This window comes from Chiloscyllium plagiosum, chromosome 10, assembly GCF_004010195.1.
Source record: "Chiloscyllium plagiosum isolate BGI_BamShark_2017 chromosome 10, ASM401019v2, whole genome shotgun sequence".
In the NCBI taxonomy this organism is placed as follows: Eukaryota; Metazoa; Chordata; class Chondrichthyes; order Orectolobiformes; family Hemiscylliidae; genus Chiloscyllium; species Chiloscyllium plagiosum.
Genome location: NC_057719.1, coordinates 76403214 through 76427073, shown reverse-complemented (window position 1 = coordinate 76427073; position 23860 = coordinate 76403214). Strand labels below are relative to the sequence as shown.

The window sequence follows — 23860 nt, the reverse complement described above, 5'->3', positions numbered from 1 at the left end:
CATAGGTCTTTGAAGGTTGCCACTCAGGTGGATAGAGTTTGTAAGAAGGTCTATGGAGTATTATCGTTCATTAGCAGAGGGATTGAATTCAAGAGTCGTGAAGTGATGTTGCAGCTGTACAGGACTTTGGTTAGGCCACAGTTGGAGTACTGTGTGCAGTTCTGGTCGCCTCACTTTAGGAAAGATGTGGAAGCTTTGGAGAGGGTGCAGAGAAGATTTACCAGGATGTTGCCTGGAATGGAGAATAGGTCGTACAAGGATAGGTTGAGAGTGCTAGGCCTTTTCTCATTGGAACGGCGAAGGATGAGGGGTGACTTGATAGAGGTTTTTAAGATGATCAGAGGAATAGATAGAGTAGACAGTCAGTAGGTTGAGAGTGCTAGGCCTTTTCTCATTGGAACGGCGAAGGATGAGGGGTGACTTGATAGAGGTTTTTAAGATGATCAGAGGAATAGATAGAGTAGACAGTCAGAAACTTTTTCCCCGGGTACAACAGAGTGTTACAAGGGGACATAAATTTAAGGTGAAGGGTGGAAGATATAGGGGGGATGTCAGGGGTAGGTTCTTTACCCAAAGAGTGGTTGGGGCATGGAATGCGCTGCCTGTGGGAGTGGCAGAGTCAGAATCATTGGTAACCTTTAAGCGGCAATTGGATAGGTACATGGATGGGTGCTTAAGCTAGGACAAATGTTCGGCACAACATCGTGGGCCGAAGGGCCTGTTCTGTGCTGTATTGTTCTATGTTCTATGTTCTGTTCTGGGATTTACATATTCGTCAATCAAAACCTGCATCCCCATTCTAAATGATTAAATACTTAACAGCATCTAGGTTAGCCAAATACATTGCATCAGTTGTATCCCACTTTGATCTTTTACTTACAAATTCTGTGTCCTATGTACCTGCCCCACTAGCTACCTGACGAAGGAGCAGCACTCCGAAAGCTTATACTGTCAAATAAACCTGTTGGACTATAACCTGTGTTGTGTGATCCTTTCAAGTGTGCTTCTGTTTTACTTTCCAAATCTGTGGCCATCTTTACATCTCCATGTTTGAATCCCTCTAATCAAGTTTGCATTTTTGAAATATATCTTACTGAAGCTGCAGATTGACCTCCAACGTGACTCTAACTATTGCTTTTCAACCTTCTTGGCCTTGCAGTTTTTGATGCTGCTAACCTCATCAACTTCTCTCATCTTTTGTCCAGATGGTTGAGACCATATACTCAGTTGATTCTTAGGAAAATCAGTTGCAATAACTTTTCATCCTGCGTTGGTACCTCTGGAACCCCAAGGATGTATCCTCTGTCCCCTCCTCTTTCTTGATTGCATTTTGCACTCAGAGACAACATCTGAAAACAGTGTTTCCACTTGTATGGAATCTGCACCCAAATTTACCTCAGCATTGCCCTTCTTGATCATTCTACCTGTGGTTTGATATTTACAGTAGTGAGTAGAAATTTCCTTCAACTAAATATTGGAAAGACAGAAGTTAATGAAGTTTGGAGTGGACATTAACCGTTTATTCCATTTCTATATCTGCCCATCATTTGAGGTTGATCTAGGCTGTTTATGACTTTGCATTATCTCACAACATCAACTATACCCTCACTGTTACTTCATTGAAACTCAAACACAATTTTAGTGAGTTTTCAGAAGATTTGTAGCTCAAGTTGAGGTTCTGGATGTAGTTTGTTCGCTGAGCTGGAAGGTTCATTTATAGACGTTTTGTCATCCTACAAAGTGACATCTTCAGTAGGCCTCCAGGCGAAGCACTGTTGAAAATTCCTGCTTTCTATTTATATGTTTGGGTTTCTTTGGGTTGGTGACATCATTTCTTGTGGTGATGTCATTTCCAGTTCTTTTTCTCAGGGGGTGGTAGATGGGGTCCAACTCGAAGTGTTTGTTGATAGAGTTCTGGTTGGAGTGCCATGCTTCTAGGAATTCTCATGCGTGTCTCTGTTTGGCTTGTCCTAGGGTGGATGTGTTGTCCCAACAGAAGTGGTGTCCTTCCTCCTTTGTATGTAAGGATACTAGTAAGAATACCTCCTTGCCATCATGGTAGCCCACAAACCCACCAACACACTAAAACAGCAGCTAATGGACTTGAAAGACCCTATACAGACAATAAACAAAACTAATATGGGTGGCACAGTGGTTATCACTGTTGCATCACAGCGCGAGAGACCCGGGTTCAATTCCCACCTCAGGCGACTGACTGTGTGGAGATTGCACATTCTCCCCGTGTCTGCGTGGGTTTCCTCCGGGTGCTCCGGTTTCTCCCACAATCCAAAAATGTGCAGGTTAGGTGAATTGGCCATGCTAAATTGTCCGTAGTGTTAGATGAAAGGGTAAATGTAGGGGAATGGGTCTGGGTGGGTTGCGCTTCGGCGGGTCGGTGTGGACCTGTTGGGCCAAAGGGCTGTTTCCACACTGAAAGTAATCTAAAAAATACACAAAATACAGTGTAAGAACTGTAACAAACACTGCATTGGACAAACAGGCAGAAAACTAGCCACCAGGATACATGAACATCAACTAGCCACAAAACGACATGACCCTCTCTCACTAGTATCCTTACATGCAGATGAGGAAGGACACCACTTCGATTGGGACAACACATCCATCCTAGGACAAGCCAAAAAGAGACACGCACGAGAATTCCTAGAAACATGGCATTCCAACCAGAAGTCTATCAACAAACACATTGAGTTAGACTTCATCTACCACCCCCTGAGAAAAAGAACAGGGAATGACATTACCAACACAAAGAAACCCAAACGTATAAATAGAAAGCAGGAATTATCAGCAGTGCTTCACCCGGAGGCCCACTGAAGATGTTACCTAGTAGTCTGGAAATGAACCTTCCAGTTCAGTGAGCAAACCTACGTTCAAACACAATTTGCCATGAACAATTCCATGTCGGTTTCCATTTATCTGTCCTATTTTTACAGATTCCAACATATGTATCGTTATTGTCTGTTAAAATGTTCCCCATTTCAGAATTTGAGAGAAAGGGCTTCCTACATTTAGAAAGGAAGTGAAAATGGACAGAGCATTTGGAGAATGAAACATTGATTGTTGACATTTGTTGTGCCTGTTTGAATATATTGCAACATCTGTCATGATTTTGCTGCGGTGTATTGGATGATAGAGTATAAGTATGTCTTCATGTGATCAGATTGGATTTTTATTTTTTTTGGAGGGAGTTTGGTTAAAGAAACTTGGCTAACTCAGTGTTGAACTGGTGGAGTTTCCTTACCAATGCAGAAATGAATAAGAAGAATAGCCGTTTTATCAAGCAATTTAAATAAATACGTACCAAGCCTTGAACTTATGAAAAGGCTTAGACTGATTCTCAGTAGATAAGTATTAATGGAAGTTTTATAGTGTGATGGTAAGATGTTGGATGGACAGAGACTTTTGGGAGGCAGGTTATTGCTGAGGTTTTGTGAGACAACATTCATGATGCCAGAACAGTTCAAAGCCTATTCAGTAAATGAAATATGTTTAATGTGTTGGTAACTGTTGTCCTGTCAGTAATTTAACAGTCAACATCTATTTGGCAATATCTCAACAGCAGCAATAGAACAGTGATCAGATCATTTGATTTCTTGATATTGACAAACTGACTACTACTGGTCTGGTTCCCTGAAAGAAATTTCCTCTTTCAAATAGTGTCATTTGATTTTTTTAAAAACGTTTATTTGAGAAGGCCCAAGAGGCCAGGCCTCAGTTTAACATCTCATCTGAAAGATTGCAGTTCAGTTTGTGCAACGCTCCGTTACTACTGCACTGGACGGTAAGCTTGTTCATGTTTATCTGAACATGTCTGAAAAGTAGGAGTCAAAACTAGAAACAATTGCACAGATGATAAGACAGAGATGGTGGTGTCCAGTAGACCAGAGTCAAAATTGAGTGAGTTTCAATACAGAATATAAGGTTTGAAGCGTTTGCAGTGCTAGAGTGGATCTTTATAGATGTAATTGGGGAGAAAGGTGGAAATAATTGTGTTAAGACTCCATATAGTTCAGTTAGTGAATACATTGCCTTTATTTCATGGAATCATGCAGAGGGCTTTTAGCCCATCAAGTCTCTGTTGACCCGTCTGCACAAATCCCATTTTCCAGTACTTGGCCCATGGCCTTGAATATTATGACATCTTGAGTGTTCATCCATGTGTTTTTTTAAATGGTCCTGCCTCTACTGCCCACCCAGGCAGTGCATGCCAGATTCCCATCACCCTCTGGGTGAAATAGATTCTCCTTAAATTCCCTCTAAACTTCCTGCCCTTCCCTTTAAATGATACCCCTTCACTACCTTTCAAATAAAGGGAAACAGATGCTTCGTCTTCACCCCGTCCTTGCCCCTTACGATCTTAAGCACCTCAGTCGGGTTCCCTTCAGCATTCTCTGCTCTAAGGAAAATAACCTGAGCCTATCCAGCTAAAATACTGTAACACATCATAGCTAAAATACTGTAACACAAAGAATATCTTGGCAAATCTCCTCTGGACCCCTCCCTGCATTTGTATCCTTCCTGTGGTGTGATGATAAGAACTATACACAGTACTCCAGCTGTGGCTTAATCAAAGTTCCAACGTAACCTTCCGGACTGATAACAGCAAGTGTCCCATATGCTTTCTTAACTGCCACACTAGCCTGCCCTGTCACCTTCAGAGATCTGTGGGCCTCGAGATCCCTGTGTTCCTCTGAGCACCCTGGTCCATTCATTAAGTATTCCCTTATCTAGCTACTTCCTACAAAGTGTATCACTTCACAATGTTCATGGTTAAAATTCCACCTGTCACTGATCTGCTCATCTGATGAATCCGTCTACATCGTGCTGGATACGGGTTACAGGGAGAATGGTTTTAAGAAGCTTATCAGCCATGATTGAATGGCAGAGCTGACTCAATGGGCTGAATGGCCTAACTTCTGCTCCTATGTCTTTTGGTGTAACCTAAGATGTTCTTTCTCACTGTCTACCACCCAGCCAATCTTCACTTCATCCACAAATTTACTTATCATCTCTCCCACATTCTTATATATATTGTTTATGTATTATCACAAACAGCTTGGACTCAACACTGATCCTTGTATTGTGCCATTGGACCCGAGTCTCCAGTCAGCCAATCAGTCTTCTCTCTCCACCCTTCTGAGCCAGAATCACTGGACTTAACGTTAGTTCTGTTTTCTGTCCACATTTGCTGTCAGAACTGCTGAGTTTCCAGCAATTTCTGCTTTTATTTGTTTCAGATCTCCAGTATCAGCAGTTCCTTATTTTATTTTACTTCTATAATCACTTTTTATCTCCAACCACTAAGCCAATTTACCCTGGATCCCAATTTTATCTTCTTTATCAGTCTCCTACATGAGTCTTTGTCAAAAGCTTTGCTGAAATCCATATAAATTATAACAATTGCACTGCCCTCTTGTACACACCTGATCAACCCTTGAAAAGTTTGAATTTGTTTAAATGACTTGTCTCTGACAAAGCTGTACTGATTATCTCTGATCAAACCTTGCCTGTTCAAGAGAAAATTAATTTTCTCCTTCAGAATTTTCTCCAACAGTCTAACATTGGGTTGTGTAGATTGTGGTATCTCTGTTTGAATTTCCTTCTGTGCATTAAATAATCTCAATCTTGAAGGTGGTATGACTTGGGGTTGAGAGAGGGAAATTCAGGCAGGGTTCCCACTATATTGGCTCTTGTTTAAATGTGTGCAAATCAGATGAAGAGAGGATTAGAACTTGAAGTTGAACAGCCTGACTGATTGGCACTGTCCAGGTAGACACTTACAGAATGGACACTTGGGTAAGCCATTGGAGGATAATTGATGCTGTGTGAATGATCACCTCGTAAGACATTCAGAAGATGGCAGATGGGAAAAATTCACTGGCTTTTTTTTATGATACCTAGCTATCTCTGCAAGTGCATTTAGTTAAAGCTGTGTGACAATATTTGTGTTTTGTCCACTTTGCATTCTGAAAGAATTATTCCAATTAACATTTTAAAAAAATTTCTCTTGTATTCATTTCATCCTATTTCTTAAGATAACCTCCTGGGGATCTCGTGGGTGGACAGTGCTTGGATTCCAATCTTAAATCCAGGAAATGTGCTTGACTACTTCTCTGAAAGAAGCAACCCATTTTATGACCGCACTTGCAATAATGAGGTGGTCAAAATGCAACGTCTCAGCTTGGAACATTTGCAGTAGGTATTGCTTGATAATCAGTACAGCCTAAAATGCAGTCATTTTCCTGGAATGGCAGTGTAATATCCAAGTCTATTTTCTATTCATTGATGATTTTTGAAGTTAATTCATTCATACTCTGTTGTAGATTGACTAGACATTCAACTTGATGATATATGATGGCAATAAGACAATATGGTTAGTAGTTCTAGACCAAGTAGAAGTCAGGGCTTTTGATTGTGAAATTATTACCCCTTCAGTAAGGCCAGGTTGATTTTGATTTAATAGCCACAGGTGTAAAGTCCTCATTTAAGAATTTATCCAAAAGTTTCGATATTAAGAACTGCAATTTTCTATATTAAGATCTCTATTATTCTTAATTTTCTGTACTTTTTACATTCAAATCCATCAATTCATGTTTTTCTTTTGATCTCTGTCGTAGTTTTTCACTTTGCTTCTCTTAGTAAAATCATGCTTAAAGGATGATTGGGGCCACATAGGGACCGAAAAAGGAAATTACACACACTGGCTGAGGTTTTAAGGTTTTGCATCTATTTTTACCAAAGAGCAGGATGCTGCCTAGGTTGTAATAAAGGAGGAGGTAGGCTGAGTGAACTAAAAATGGATAAAGAGGGATTATTGGAAAGACAGGATGTACCTTTTCAAAAACAAATGCCAAGGACTAGCTGATGGGCGCATCTGTGAATGTTGAGGGAGGTAAGGATAGAAATTGCAGAAGCATTTTAATCCTTCTTTACATATGAGGGATGGTTCCAGAGATCTGTGGAGTTTACAAATATTAAATACTTATACAATAAAACTGTGTAAGGATAAATCTGATTCGATAAGTTTAATCTCAGTGGTGGGAAAGCTTTTAGAAACAATCTGGGACAGAGTTAACAGTCACATGGATAAGGCGAATTAAGTATGGAAATCCAGCACAGATTTGTTTTTTTAAAAAAAAAATTGTGTTTACCCCTCTTAGTCAGCAAAAAAAAACTCAAACAAGTTAATGAGGGTGATGCAGTTGATGTGGTGAACAAAGATTTATAAAAGAGGTTTTTGGTAAACTGCCACATAAGATTGTCAACAAAATTGTGACCCATGGAATAAAAGTAACAGTGGCACCATGGATATGGGGTAGGCTGAGTGACTGAAAATAATGGTAAATACATGTATTTTGTGATAGTGGAATGTCTATAATGTTGGGGAAATTTGCAACTGTACTGCTTAGAGAAGATTGAAGAATTTTGTTAGTGATACCTCTAATCTTGAGCATTCCAGACTGAATAGATATCAAGAACCAGAGGACTTTTCTGGTATTTTTGACAAACACCTTAAATCAGTGATAACATGGGTACCATTCTTCTTACTCAGCAAGTGGTTAGGACCTGCAGTACATTGCCTGAAAGTGTGATGGGGGCAGATTCAATGATGGCCTTCAAAAGTGACATCCACAATTAAATCAAAGGGAAGACATTTACAGGGCTGTGGGGAAAAGACAAGAGAGTGAGGCAAGTTGAACATCTCTTACAATTCTCTGACATGGTCATTACACATCATATAGAGTCCTCTGCAGTCACCATTCTGATTCTTTTAGTGATGATGTAGTTACTGCATTCAGGGGTTGTCTGTGAAGCTGTGTACTAATTCCAACATTGGTTCTGCTTTAGAATTGATATTGATGGTAAAAGTTTCACTAATCATTTACTCTTGTTGTGATGCAGCAACATGACTGGCTTGGAATACATTCTACTACATGCTCAGGAGCCCATACTATATATAATTCGGAAGCAGCATAGATACTCTCCAACTCAAGGTAAGACCTAGCTGTATCAGAGAAGGCAGTTGTGACTTCAGTTTGGTTAAAGACCAGAGTTGCAGTGCTTCACGGACCACTGCTGAGAACATTGTTACATTTATGAAGTTTTGATAAAGTTTCATTCCAAACTTCTTTGTCCATTTGACTATTCCAAAATAGTTTGTTTTTATTCAAGCTATACTGGGCTACTTTGGGAATGTTAACAGAAAGTACAAAACATTGCAGCAGAGGTGTATTCAGGTTTTGATGTCAGATGATAAAAATTAAGATGTGAAGTCCAAAGCTGTAGCATTGACTGATATTTGAATTTTATATAAAAGAGCTCATACAGATGAAGGAACAAATAGTGGTTGCAGCATTTTCCACCACTCACCCCGCAAGTAATTTGTTCTGTGTGGCTGCTCTGCATTGTGTTTTGTATGGTTTTGCTAATTATTAGATTAGATTAGATTCCCTACAACATGGAAACAGGCCCTTCGGCCCAACAAGTCCACACCAACCCACTGACGAGTAACCTACCCAGACCCATTCCCCTACCCTATATTTAACCCTGACCAATGCACATAACACTATGGGCAGTTTAGCGTGGCCATTTCACTTGACCTGCACATCTTTAAGTTGTTGGAGGAAACCAGAGCACCCTGAGCAAACGCACGCGGACATGGGGAGAATATGCAAACTCCACACAGACAGTCATCTGAGACAGGAGTTTAACTCAAGTCCCTGGCACTGTGAGGCAGCAGTGCTAACCACTGAGCCACCGTGCTGCCATAAAACAGAGTTTGAACCCAGGATGTCCTGTTTATTGGACAGGCGCTTTAATCAATAAAGCCACGGTGCCACACAAATCTTTGTATTTAATGTTTGTAACTTGCGATGTAAACCCTGATTTTTGCCTGTTCCTAACTGTCAATGTCCAGGAATAAATGCTTTCCAAATCTCATCAAAATAAGGTCAATGTCGAAAAACAAACTGATGAAAGATCTTAGTATCCCCTAAGTCACCATTCACCAACTGAATGGTTCAACTGCTTAGATTAGATTAGATTACTTACAGATTAGATTAGATTAGATTACTTACAGTGTGGAAACAGGCCCTTCGGCCCAACAAGTCCACACCCATCGCCCTACATTTACCCCTTATTATCTAACACTAAGGGCAATTTATCATGGCCAATTCACCTGACCTGCACATCTTTGTGACTGTGGGAGGAAACCGGAGCACCCGGAGGAAACCCACGCAGACACGGGGAGAACGTGCAAACTCCACACAGTCAGTGAGGCCTCCGAATGAAGCACTGGTGGTGTAGCCTGTTTTCTATTTATATGTTTGAGTTTCCTAGGGTTAGTGATGTCATTTCCTATGGTGACGACATTTCCTATGGTGATGTTATTTCCTGTTCTTTTTTGGGATGCCACCACAGGAAATTACATCACCAAACCTAGGAAACTCAAGTATATAAATAGAAAGTGGGCTACACCACCAGTGCTTCACTCGGAGGGTCACTGAAGATGTTGCCTAGTATAGTGATGAAACATCTGAAAATGAACCTTCCAGCTCAGTGAGCAAACCTACATCCAAAACCTACAAATCTTCTCAAAGATCACTAGTGCAATGCAAATCTGAAGCCTCTGGAATAGTATTTGAATCCATAACCTGCATTAAGAGAATCATCATTTGATGCAGAATGGAAGGAGGCCTTTTGGTCCATTGTGTCTGTATCAGAAGATGGAGGGTTTAGGTCCCCTGTAAGAACAATCCAGTTTGTCACTCAGTCACACAAGTGAGATAGCTGCTTAGTGACTGTGCAATTCTTAGGCTTCAGAATAAATTCTTAGCCCATCTACCTGCTGTGGTGGTGTTTGTGTGGATATTGAGATGGCACAGCACTATTTTGCAACATTAGCAAAGATGCTTCTTCATTTTGTTGCTGCTTTGGGGACTTTGTTTTATGCAGATTGCCTTCCATGTTATCTCCAATAAATCACTGTATCTCGATTGTAAGCAAGGTGCCTTGAAATTTTGTAGAAGACGTGTTAATGTATCATAAAAATACAAGTCTGTTTTGATATTTAGATACAGTTAATGAATAGCTTGGAAAAAGATTGATTTATAAAATATATCTAAGGTTGGGATCCAACTGGTGCTGCCAAAATTCCAGTAATTGTTCCATATTGAACCATTTTACCGATGGCTATTCCAAGTGCCTGACTTAATTTATGCTGCTCCACCTTCTCAGTAGTGATTTGCTAGGTTTGTTTCATGCCATGGATGTCATCTTGTCTTAAGGCAATCGTTTGAGCAGCGTCAATTATCCTCAGTGCCTTACCCAAGTGTCTATTCTGTCAGGACAGTGCTAATCAGTCAGAGTGTTCAACTACAAAGGCATCTCAACAAGTTATAATCCACTCTTCATCTGATTTGCACACAGTATAAAGAAGAGCCATAGAGCAGAACCCTTCTCAACCCTAAGTTGTATTAAGACTGCCTATCACCTTTGAAGTTGAGATTATTTAATGTACGGGAGAAAACTAAAATAGAGAATTTGTGATCTACACAGCCCAATGTCAAACAATTGGAGAAAATTCTGCAAGGTCAAATTAATGAGGGTTAACCACTTGCCAAATCATATTCAGACATAATTTATTTTAAGGATAAAGAATAATTAATCTCTAATTTAAGATTAATTCTTTGTGCTAATTGTATTCCCTCTTCTAGTTACTCCTTTGGCTGACTATTATATCATTGCTGGAGTGGTGTATCAAGCGCCTGATTTGGGATCAGTAATAAACTCTAGAATGGTGGGTGACTTCGCTTCATGTGGTTTTTCATTGCTTTTCAGGGGTATGTCTCAATCAAAAATAATTTATTTTGAATAAGTGAACATTGATGAGGTTGCTGAGAACACTTAACCTGGGGAGCCAGTTTAATTTATTATACATGTAGTACAAATTGGCTTTTTTTGTAGCCTGCCTTGTCTGCAAGAAAGAAAAGAACAAAATGCCTTTTCTTCTGTCCCTCCAGTGTAGTTGCATTATGCACAACAGTGAAAATTGAGTGATATTGTGTAACGTGTTACATTTTGTGTTGCTGATTCACTTGTCGAAAAAGGCATTAAATTGAGAGAGAAGACTAACGTCAGGTTTAAATGCAGCCATTTCATTAAAGCTTTACAAACAAATCATGGAATGCAATAATACAGGAGGGTGACATTTGGACTGTTGAGTCTGTCCTGGTTCTTCTAAAGGGTAATTCTACTCTCATTTTCTTTCCTTATAGCTCTGCACTTTTCCTCCTTCAAGTGTTTATCTAATCCATTTTTGAAGGTTATTATTGAGTTTGCGTTCACTCTCCTGTTAAGAGTGAATTCTAAATCCTAACACTTTTCATAAATAGGGTTTTTCCTCATGTCCCTTCAGATATTTAGTCAGTGGCGTGAAGTTTGTGCCCTCTGTTTATTGATCCTTTAACCGTTGGAGAGTTTCTCTTTGTGTACTCTAACTTTATAATTCATGATTTTTAAACAATTCTATCAAATCTCCTCTTAGTGTTCTTTATTCTAAAAAGAATAACCCTAGGCTCTGCAGTCCAGCCATATAGATGTAATCCCTCATCCCTAGAATCATTCTACTTAATCTACTGTCACCTTGCCAAAGCCTTCAAAACCTTTCTAAGATGTGGCAGCCAGAAGTGGACATAGTGCTCAAGCTGGGCCAGAACTAACATACTTCATGGTTCTCTGTGTCTCTAATTATAAAGTGGGGAATGCCATATGCTTGATTAACTGCTCATTAACTCATCATGCCACTTTCAAAGGTTTGTACAGAAAACATTCTCAAGGTCTTTGCGTTCTTTAAATACTGCGCAATGTATATTTAGTAATTATAATTGTCTGCATTCTTGCTATCAAAATGTGTCACCTCAGTTTGTAACACTATATTTAATCTGCCATATGTCCACCCTTCCCATCAACCTCTGTATGTTCTCTTGATGTTGGTCGCTATCTTCCTTAAAGTTTACTATACCTCCAAGTTTTGATCATTGCAAATTGCAAGACTTTACTCTATACCCCTAAAAGCAAGTTCTCTGAAGAGAATTAAAGGGTTGTGGCCAGCACCTTAGCAATCTTGGATGCATGGCATGTGGACCAGGTTGCTTCCATGAATCTTTTGAACCCATTATTAATAGCATTATGGAATTGTGCAGTCTGCACGATTGCCACATTTGCTTCTGGCATGTACAGATATTCTCTCAGTTTAACAAATGTTTTGAAACTGAAATGTGTTGGTACTTGTGTAATTAGAATACTGCATAAATCTCTGTGTAATGGTGTTGAACTACACCCTGCATCTAGACATGCTCATTTCAATGCTGTGTAACACTCTGGCCCATGTGCAAATCTCAGTTTCCTTTCAAGTCGGCATTTCTTTTCAGGCACTGTGAAAAGAATAGTGCATTACTGGCGATGTGGCAACTGATGCATTGCTTTTATTTCCCTGTACCCAAACTAGCTGACAGCAATACATGCAGTTCAGTCTGCATTTGACGAAGCCATGTCTTATTGCCGATACCATCCTTCCAAAGGATATTGGTGGCATTTCAAGGATCAAGATGAGAGGGGTGAGTTCCAGTATGGTAATACCATGGAGTTTGCTAAATCCTTCTAAAGATGGCCACTTCCACAAAATAATATACTGTCAGCTGGAAAAACATAACTTGACATGGAGCACTCAGCTGTGGATGCAGGACCCTCCTGTTTTGTATATTGTCTCAGCAAACCTTTGTCATAAGCTAGAGAATTTTAGAGATTGTATAAGAGAATGTTAGAAGTGGACTGATGCCACTACGTTGTATCTGCATAGTGGATCAATTTCTCATTCAGTTTGAAGTATCTGGGGAAACCATGACCCTGCTTAAATTCTGCTGTTTGTCCACTGTCCCAAAGAAACTATGCACATGTATAATGAGCGTATTCAGAGAGCCAGCAACAAATAAAGGCCTTATATCACCTATGCTTTATTTCACGAAAGCAAATTCACTCCATCAGAAGGTCTGTAGTAAAGTTTTATATTATGATACAAGCAATCCAAAGTGATAAATGAGAAACAGTTGAGGGATTGAGGGTTTCAATCCCTCTGTAGTAATTTGACAATTTAATTTGATGTTAATCAATGTTTTAAAAGCAAATGACCTCGAAGGTATTAGATTATTTTTAAAAATTGCTTCACTATTTACAGAAGGTAATGGACCACTCTTACTCTCTGACCTATATGTGGCTCCAGTCTCTCAGCAATGTCATTGATTCTTAAAAACCCTTTAAGGTGCAGCATCTCAACTGCAGCAAAGAATGGCAAAATCCCAGAAGTCCCTTACTAATAGCACTGTAGATATACCTACACCGCAAGACTGTAGCTATTGAATATTCTGTTCAGATAATGAGGGAGTGGCAATAAATGCCAGTCTTGACAGAGAATTATCTCCTGAGAATGATTTTTTAAAGAAGGGGGTAAAGAAGATGTCAGACACTCTAAAATTTCTGCAAATTATATTACTGCATCAGGTCAGTGAGCTAGTAGGGATTGTCTTGAAAGGTTATGAATGACAATCACTGCTTTTATAATGCCATGAAACAGTGACCTGAGTACACCTCAATAAGAAAAGCAAATGTGAAAATCTGTCATTGATTTCTCTCTCTCGGCTGAAACAATTAACAGAACATCCAGATTCTGTGATCCTTCCTGTTAACAGCAAACAGGATCTTACATTTTTTTTAGTGATTTACACAAATCTAGATGGCTTTTCAAGTTGGTGTCTGTTTCGTAAATTAATGGCCCAATTGACTGTCTGAATACTGAGCCCTATAGCAGATCACTGACCTGCTCCATCTGAATTATTGTTATTGCGGTGAAGTTCAGGACGTTGACACTAACAGCCATGTGACAAATGTAGCAGATAGAGCCATTTACTGCCAAGTGTGGTGCAATTTGCAGTCAGCAAAACAGTGCATCGTTTGTTAGGTGCACTCTGCAACCACTGATCTCAGAATAACTCCACACAGTTGGAAGCAAAGTCATCATCTTTGCACCCAGCACCTCTGTGCGTAAATGGAGTTCAGATTCCTGGCTGGTAAGTTTATAATATTTTGGGCTCATTTTCAGTTTTGGCCAAAAAACAGATGGCTACCCATTGGCCAACAGAATTTCCTTGTCCAGAATTACATTCTACATCATGCCAAATCCACATAATGAGAGAGCGAGCTTCTTGCATCTTGGTTCTAAAATGGTATTTTCACTAAATATTTTCCTTCTTGAAGTGGGACTTGTAAATTGGTGAGAAGTGACATGTGAGTGTTAATAAATGCAAATGATTAAAACTTTTGCAACATTTTCTATCTCAAGAATACACCATAGCTTCGCTTATGAAGTGAAAGGCCCAGTTCCTGTGGCCTACCTTTCAAGTTCAACAAAGTGCCTGAGTAGCAGAGAGGAACTTTCTGTGATAGTGAAATTGGTTATGCAATACCTCTAAGAGGGATCAAGTTTATTAACTTACATCCAGCAAAAGCATTCGACTCCTTTCGGAAACAAATTACATTCTAACCATCTTTTCATTTCAACTCTTTCTCTTCATCCTGTCCAGATAAAGTAAAGCCAAAATCGAAAAAGAAGGAGGAACCAAGTTCGTTGTTCCAGCGTCAGAGAGTGGATATGTTGCTCCTAGATATTCGGCAAAAATTCCAGCCCAAGTTTATTCAGGTAATTATCTGTAACTTGCTATGTTCCTTTGTTTCAAATAAGTAATTGAAATCAAACAGTATAGATATAGAAGGTAGTACTGAAGTTTTTTTTTAATTCCACAAGACATAGAGAAAGTGAAAGGTTTAGATCTTATAGTGGGCAAGGATGGATTTCACTGAGCTATCCAGTGCCATAGATTGACTGACCAGTATACACTTTGAGAGGCTTAGGGGTAGCACCCATTTACAAGTCTCATTTCAAGAGCCAACACAGTCTGTCACTTTGCAACTTAATGAATAGCTCCAATCTGGCTTTAATGGGATCTGAATCTGCCTTGATTTTAAAAACAAAAGTTTGTCATTATTCTAAACAGACTAAGGTTATAAGCTTTCAACAAAAAAGCAAATGTCATGCAGGTTTTATGTGCTACTCCCAAAGAGTGTGGGTTTAAATAATTTCATTCATACATCTAACCTGATCATTTGAATTTTCCTTTGCGGGGTGGTGAAAGAGATCTTGTTAGTTGCAGTGTAAACATAGAGGTGATTTTTCCCCATTATTTCTTTTTATCTTATTTACATCTACAACAAAAATGTGGCAGCAATTTCAGTATACCATTGTAACTACTGAACGATGCAGTGTCAGAAGTTGAATTTTCTTTGTTGCGTGGATGTCCCGAAGTGTTCCTTATATTGCCTGTTGGTTTCATTTTCAGCCCAAATCTGGAGACAAGCCTGTGCCAGGTGAGTATTTTTATCCTGAATCAAGCTAATTCCGATCAAACTTCTCAACTAATACTTTGACTGCAAACATTTCCATGTTTATATTTCTGCTTTTCAGTGGAGCAAGTGAAGAAAGAAGCCGAGCCAACAACCGAGACCATCAAACAGGAGGAAAAAGACTCCACAAAGAACTCTCAGCAGAGCTCAAGCACCAAGGCCCCCCCTGAGAAACGAATGAGACTCCAATGAAGAGACTTTGCTAACTCTCTGGCTCAATTGTTGTGAGCCATTGAACCTTTGGACTTGATTTTGTATAGATGTGATTTTTTTTTGTGCTTTTTATTTTTAAATGTCAAGCATGAAATGGGTTCATCTCCAGGAGATGCTTAATCCTTTCAGTTCTCAATCTCTGTCCAGTGCCAAGATTGCGTCTTTTCTTGTTGCTTCAGACATTTTCTGCAGAACGTCCTGCTTCAGTGGATACGAAGAGGAATTGGTAAAAAGATGTGCAGTCGTAATTTTAAGAATTACAGTATAAAAGGATAAAGCTCAGACTAAGTGGTGAGACTTCTGATGCTTGTAATATTGAGGAAATTAGTGTAAAAGATGGGTTATTGTACATGGTTGTTATTATCCCATGACACCATTCTTTAACCAATGGATATCAATGGGCAGTAGAAATTGGAATCTCATCAAAATACATGGACACTATTCCAGCAAAGTTGTGATCTGGTGGCCATTTATAAGCAAGATTTACTTGCTACTGATCAATAGCTACTGATTTTTGTATATTGATACCCAGCGATGTTGTTTTATTTGTAGATTATTCTGCCCACTGTGATAATGATGCAGTGCCGCTTTCCATCTGACTGAGATTAGGAACGTATTACTTGGAAGTGTGAATGCAAGAGCTATTGCAGTGTGCATCTTAGCAATTCATTGTGTTGTATTGTAAAGATATAGATTATTAAGAATCAAAGGGCCAACAGCTCCCCACCTGATGCCTTACTTGGTAAAAGCAGCTTTTGGAGAAGCGTAAAGCATAAAGCTTCCACATTTGGCATTTAGTTAGTGTGTCGGAATGAACTTTGGGAAGATCGTGATGGTCTTGCAGCTTATGCTAGAATCCATTCCTGAGTTCATATGCAAAGTGGGAATCGAATCAGCCAAGGGCTGCGCTTTGAAATTCAGAGTGCAATTATCTGTTGAGAAAAATGAAACGGGTGTTGTGTGGTTACGAAGACCTGAACAACTTTATTTCAGCAGGAGACAGGACTTCCAGAACCTCAAAGTGGAAAATTTGTAAAGGTAAAGTTGTACAATAGCTTCCATTTAACTGGCTCAGTCCCATGCAATTCACTGCTTGAAGTTTGTACCCTTTGCAAAGTCCTTTGCTGTGCAAGGAGAGTGGAGTGGAATTAGTGAGTAGGATCCCAAAAGGAGTAATTTAGAAATGATTTGATCTTTAAGTTTAAATAAACATAATTTTAAAATAGTGTAACTAAAGGTCTGCCTGTCTGGTATTGGAAGTAGAATACAAAATACAATTTTTTGTATCAATGAATAAAGAAGTCTGAAATTGTTTTGTACAGATTTTATTTTTAAGTATATTTAAGAGTGAACTTGTTGACATCCTGTGACGTTGCACACAAAATCAAGAGTACTGCAGATTCATTTGGAAGGAATTGGACAGATCGAAGGTGGAAGGAGTCTAGGAAAAAAGCTTGGGGCAGTGTGGAAAATTGTGATCCTTGTTCATTCATCAGAACCAAAATATCTCCTTAGTTGTGAGTGGGATGGATTGATAAGCCAAAAGCACAAATGCTGAGCTTATTTTTTGATAGGCACTGATTGTTGTTTAAATGGATAGGCGGTGTCTTCTCTGCCATTCCCTTTCCCACTTTACAATGGCAAAACAGGAAGCAAAAAAATCACTGGAAATCACATTGGGTCAGGTGGCTTTCACGGAGAGAGAACAAGCTAATGTTTTGGGTCTAAATGACCCTTCATCAGAATGGTGCTTCTACAATGGGGAAAACTGGTTTGGGAGTGGCAGATGAAGATGTATCAGCATAGAAGTGCAGCTAGAAAATTGGATCACAGTCACCTCTGTTCAAAAGCTGCAGTAGTTAGGGGCATGGTATTGGATTAGGGCAGGAAGTGAGTGAGGAAAGGTATCACTTGCAAGGCAAAATCTTGAAACGCAGTCAAAATCAATTAATGCTTAAATTCACCTGGATTTAACATTTAAATTTTCTTGGAAAATTGGGACAAAATTAAATGACAGCAATTGTTTCAATATTGCACCAAATGGGTTGGTGCAAAGTTTCTGCTACATCTTCCGATGCAGTTGCAGAAGGTGCAAAACTTATTGTTTACCTCCTCCCTCCTCACTATGCAAGGCCCCTGACACACTTCCCAGGTGAAACCTGTGCTTTGTTCAATCCAGTCTACTGTATTTGCTGCTCACAATGTGGTCCCCTCTATACTGGGGAGGTGAAGTGTAGACACTTGATGACTTTGAAGAGCACCTCCACAAAATGACCCTGAGCTTCCAGTTACCTGCTAATTCTTCGCACCACTATATTCTCTGGCCAATATTTCTGTTTCATGCTTGCCACAGTGCTCGAGCAAAGCTCAATGCCAGCTAGAGGAACAACATCTCATCTTACAGCCCTCCGGATTCAACATAGAGTTTAACAATTTTAGAGCACAAGGACTTTCCTACATGTTTGTTCTCCATCCCCATACTTTCTCTCTCTCCTTTGCCCAGTCATCAGCATGATCACCTGTAACCTTGCAAACAAGGAAGCAAATCCAGCAGCAGTATTTAGATTCAGCAAGATTATAGAGTGATCTAGTCAGAGAGAATCTGAGGAGGGGAGAGAGGATGGGGAATGTTGAGGTATTTGAATGGGGAAGGGTCAAGTTTAAATGTGTGTGCTTAGCCACTGTTCAATGTTCCTCACTTTGCCAGATTCTCACACCCTGTCTGAGGTATATCAAAAGGGATTCAAAGGTTCACCAATCAAAGCAAGTTCTAATAAATGATAACTTTTGAAAAATATAATTTCAAGGCAAGTATTCTGTTTTATAAATCATATAGCAACTTCCAAATTATTGTCTGATGTTTCCTTGGCTCATGTTCCTTCCCTTGTGCCTGTTTCAGTGAGATCATGGCTGGTCCCTGGATCCCTTTGGTTAACAAAAATCTATCAAATTCTGTTTTAACATTAATAATTGGTCCAGTTATTGGTTGCCATTTCAGGAAGAAAATTCCAAATGTCTACCCCCCTTTGTGTGAAGAAATGCGTCCTAATTACAGTCCTTGTTGTAACTTTAGCATTTTCTCCTGGCCTTATAATTCCAGATTATCAGCAATACCTTCTCTGTATTTGTCTGAAAACTTAATACTTTGAAAACTTTGATCAAATTACACCTTATTTATATAGATTCCATGCAATGCAAAGTCTAGCTTGTATAATTTCTCATTATTTAAACCTTGGAGCCCTAGTATCATTCTGGTAAATTGCTTTGCACTTCATCCAAGGCTGTCATATCAGTGCTTAAGGTATGCTGTCCAAACGACACTGTTCCCCAGGTGGGCTGCAAAAAGAATTTCATATAGTTGAACAATGACTTCTATTCACTTGCAATCCAGTCCTTCAGATCTGAAGGCCAACATTTCACTCCTTTCATTCATAGAAGCATAGACAGGAGCAGGAGGAGGCCATTCGGCCCTTCGAGCCTCCTCCACCATTCATAGTGATCATGGCTGATTGCCCAATTTAATAGCGTAATCCTGCTTTCTCCCCTTAACCTTTGATCCCATTTGCCCCAAGTGCTATATCTAGCCGCCTCGTGAGTACATTCAATGTTTTGGCATCAACTACTTCCTGTGATAATGAATTCCACAGGTTCACCACTCTTTGGGTGAAGAAATGTCTACTCATCTCTATCCTAAATGGTCTACTCCAAATCCTGAGACTGTGACTTCGGCAAAAATAATACTAATCTCTCAATCTCTCCTCATACATATTTTATTATATGTCTCTAGTGCTGCAAGTCTGTTTTCATGTTGTGTTAATAGCTTTTCACCTTTTGCCACACCTCCAATTACATTGCTTACGCTATTAATCTTTTGTGTCATCACCAACAAGAAGCACAAAGAAATGGGATGTCAAAGGAATGATGCAGAAAGGCAGAAAAGAACAGAAAAAAGAAAAGAATCACGTGAGACATGTTTAGCAGAACTGCTGGGTATACGCTGTGGTGGGGGGGAGAAAAAAATCCAAGAGCCAGTAAAGAGCACAACTGACATGTCCTTCCTTCCCAATGTAGAAAATAAGCACTCCTGGTTACATTTATCAATCTGGTACAGAGCCTCACCTACTCAGAGAACATGCTGGAAAAACTGCGAACGCAAGTGCTTTTGTGTGCTTTAAAATGAAGCCGCTGGTAAAATCTAAATGCCAGTGTGTGCACCCAGCAGGCAAGCTTCTAAGACTGAAGTAAGATTTATCCATTAATCTAAGCTTCGGGCAAAATCTTGAAAATTCTGAACTTTGTATAATTAACATTTTTTTTCAATCATGAAATGACAAAGAAGCTGCTGAGCAGTATTGAATCACTATAGCTGTACTGTCAGTTTTAGACTCCCTCTAGTGTAACACATTTTAATGGCTTCGGAGGTCAAAATCCATTAGGGTTGTGAATGAATTGCCTGTGTTCCCAGTTCTTAATTGCATTGTTTCCAACGTGACTTTGTTTTCCAAAGGATAAACGTAAATCCCACTTTCATGTGCTCAATGACAACAAACTGAAATATGATTAATATATACTCAAACTCAGATAGAAAATGTTGAAAGGAATGCATGAACATATCAACCTTAGTTTTGCAATATTTCCAATTTCTATTCCCTAGTTACTTGATGCTTTACATTGATTTAGTATGAACATGCGAGAAAGACAGTCTTTTGAATAACAAAAATATTAATTCTGGGACTATGATCCTTTCTGGTAATGGTGTGTGGTGAGGTAGTGATGTGCCTCTCTCTTGAGTTGCTGCAGTTTAGTAAAACCCAAACAAGTTCTGAACCAAATTCTATATCATGTCTGTTACCCCTACAGTTTGCTTCAATACCTAAAGAACTGAGGAGATTTTTTAAAAAGACTATTCCAATTCCGCTTCATTATTTAAGTATCATCCTTACAAAGCAATTAATGCCCCACTACCACTCAGAGATTACATTTCTGGTCAGAGATGGGGAATTCGTGTTTTCAAGTCAATGCAATCCATTGCATAGACTCATGCCAGAATACAAGTAATAGCAGTTTGGGTGGTGGTACTGAGAACAAGGAGAGGCACAAACTGGCAATAGCGCGAACTCAGTGGTTAGTATTTTACAATTCCATAATAACGCCAGTCCAGCTAACAGCCTGATGTCATTTTCAGGGATCTAACCTACAGACACTGTTCCAGACATTAACATCTCTAGGTACAACCTGTACCATCAGAAGGACAGGTCCTCCAGAAGGGATGGTATAGTTGTACATAGCTGGGAGGAAATTGTTTTGAGACTTTTCAACATTGTCTCTGACTCCATGAAATCTTGTGGCTTCAGGTTAAACATAAGCAAGGAAACATATTGCTAATTTTCACTCTAGCCCCTTCTCTGATGGATCAGTACTTCTCCATATTCAACATGAATTGGAAAAAGTGCTGTGAGTGGCAATAGCCCAGAATGTACTGTGGGTGGGGGGTTCAATGTCCATCACCAAGAGTGGCTCAGTAGCATCATTACTGAGCAAACTGTGAGTCCGAAAGGACGTAGCTGCCAGATTAGCTGAGGGAAATTGACGAGAACATAACTGACCTCATCCTCACCAAACCTTCCTGTTGCAATTGACAGTATTAATAGGTTGCATAGTCCTTCTGGAGATGATGTCCTGTCTTCACATTGAGGATGACCTTCATTCACTGCCATTGAATGGTATAGATTTCAAACAGAACTATCAGCTCAAAACTGGGCATCCGTGAGGCACTATGGATCATCATTGGCTACATAATTATAATCACCCATTCTGCCATTGCAGTCAAACTTGGAGATCAACTGCGGTTCAGTGAAGAGTGTATGAGGGCAAGCCTGAAGCAGCACCAGAAATACCTAAAAATGAGGCAGACCTGGTGAAGCTGCAATAAGAACTAGATGTATGCCAATCACTTGAAGCAGCATAATTTCGTTAGATATAGGAGCAGAATTAGCCCATTGAGTCTGCTCTGCCATTTGATCATTGCTGATATGCTCCTCACCCCCATTTTCCTGCCTTCTCACCATATCCCTTCAACTCATTACCAATTAAACATCTGTCTATCTCCTCCTTAAATTTACTCACCATCTCAGCATCCATCACACTTTGAGGTAGCAAATTCCACAGATTCACAACACCTTGGGAGAAATAGTTTCTCCTCAACTCTGTTTTGCGTCAGGGTTACATGATTACACAGCCAACAAATCTAAGCTCTGCAGTCCACATTCAGTCATAAATGGTGGTGGACAATTGAGCAACTCACTGAGGAGGAAGCTCCACAAATATACCTCTTCCCATTGACAGGGGAACCTAGCTCATCAGTGTGAAAGATAAGGCTGAAGCATTTGAACCATCTACAGCACAAGGGCCGAGTGGATGATCAAACTTTGCATCCTCTGGTGGTCCCCAAGATCACAGATGGCGATTTTCATCCAATTTGATTTGCTCCATGTGATATCAAGAAGCAATCGGAGGCACTGGGTACTGCAATGTTTGCGGGCCCTGACAACATTTCGATAAAAGTACTGAAGATATGTGGTTCAGAAGCTGCCGCACCTTTCGCCAAGCTATTACGGTATAGCTACAATACTGACATCTACCCGACAAAGTAGAGAATTGCTCACGTGTCCTTTCCACAAAAAAGTAGGACAAATCCAACCCGGCTAATTTCTGCCACATCAGTCTTCTCTCAATTATTTGTAAAGTGATGGAAGGGGCTATCAGCACGGCTATGAAGTAGTACTTGTAAAGGATGCTTAATTTGAATTCCACCAGGGCCATTTGAACCTTGGTACAAACATGGACAAAATAGCTGAATTTCGGAAGTGCAGAGTGCTTTATATCGAGCAATAACAACCAAACATATGGAAAGACCTGGACAACATCAAGCTTGGCTGACAAGCGACACCCCAACCCTATCCCAGTCCCAAGTCTCCAACTCGGCACTGTCCTCTTGACCTGTCCATCACCTTTCCCATCATCTGCTCCACCCTCCTCTCTGACCTATCACCTTCCCTCCCACGTTCATCTACCTATTGCATTCTCAGCTACCTTCCTCCAACCCCACACCCCTCCCATTTATCTCTCAGCCCCTCCCCCCATCCCACAAGTCTAATTCCTGATGAAGGCTTATACTTGAAATGTCGATTCTTCTGCTCTTTGGATGCTGCCTGACCTGCTGTGCTTTTCCAGCGCCACACTCTCAACTCTGATCTCAAGAATCTGCAGTCCTCACTTTCTCCTCCTGGCACCTGACAAGTAACATTGTCACCATACAAATATTAGAGAATTTCCAATTCCCGCGTACAAGAATCTAATCATCTTCCTATGGCATTCAATGGTTTTCCTGTTGCTGAATTCTCCACTAGGCATTGACCAAAAAGTGAATTGGACTAGCCATATAAATACTGTGGCTCAGTGATTAGTGCTGCTGCCTCACAGCAACGGGGTCCCCAGTTCAATTTCAGCCTTGGGCAACTGTGTGGAGTTTGCATATTCTCCCTGTATCTGTGTGGGATTCCTCCGGTTTCCTCCCAAAGCCCAAAGATGTGCAGGGCAGGTGAATTGGCCATGCTAAATTCCAATAGTGTTAGGTGCATTAGTCAGAGGGAAATGGGTCTGGATGGGTTACTCTTTGGAGGGTCGGTGTGGACTTGTTGGGCCAAAGGGCCTGTTTCCACACTGGAGGGAATCTAGTCAATCTAGACAGATTAGAGAATTGGAGTCCTGTATCCTACCTCCACAGTACCTGTTCACCATCAACAATTCACCAGTCAGAAATACTTCCCACTTGTCCAAAGATACTCAAGAAGCTTGTCACCATTAAAATAAAGCACCCTTCTGGATTAGCACCCCATCCACCACCTTCAATATTCGCTCCCTTCACCACTGACAACAGCTGTTTATGCCATCTACAAGAGGCACTGCAATAACTCACATACTCCCCCAACAGCAACTTCCAATTCCACAACCTCTACCAGCTATAATGACATGGTCATCAGATGATTGGGAACATCACCATACGCAAGTTGCCTCCAAAACACAAACAGTCTTGATTTGGAACTGTGTCGCTGTT

At 40.1% G+C, this 23860-nt stretch overlaps 1 protein-coding gene across 1 annotated transcript in view; it reads left to right on the top strand.

Annotated features, from left to right (window-relative positions):
• The window catches only part of med6 (mediator complex subunit 6), a 23273-nt gene extending 6216 nt beyond the window's left edge, over positions 1 to 17057 (top strand). Inside the window, exons 2-8 of the mRNA XM_043698132.1 lie at positions 6054 to 6213; positions 7921 to 8012; positions 10734 to 10816; positions 12527 to 12635; positions 14655 to 14770; positions 15468 to 15495; positions 15593 to 17057. Coding sequence (XP_043554067.1) covers positions 6054 to 6213; positions 7921 to 8012; positions 10734 to 10816; positions 12527 to 12635; positions 14655 to 14770; positions 15468 to 15495; positions 15593 to 15723 — 719 coding nt within the window. The 3' untranslated portion in view covers positions 15724 to 17057. The remainder of the gene's footprint in view (positions 1 to 6053; positions 6214 to 7920; positions 8013 to 10733; positions 10817 to 12526; positions 12636 to 14654; positions 14771 to 15467; positions 15496 to 15592) is intronic.
• Positions 17058 to 23860: the final 6803 nt, after the last annotated feature.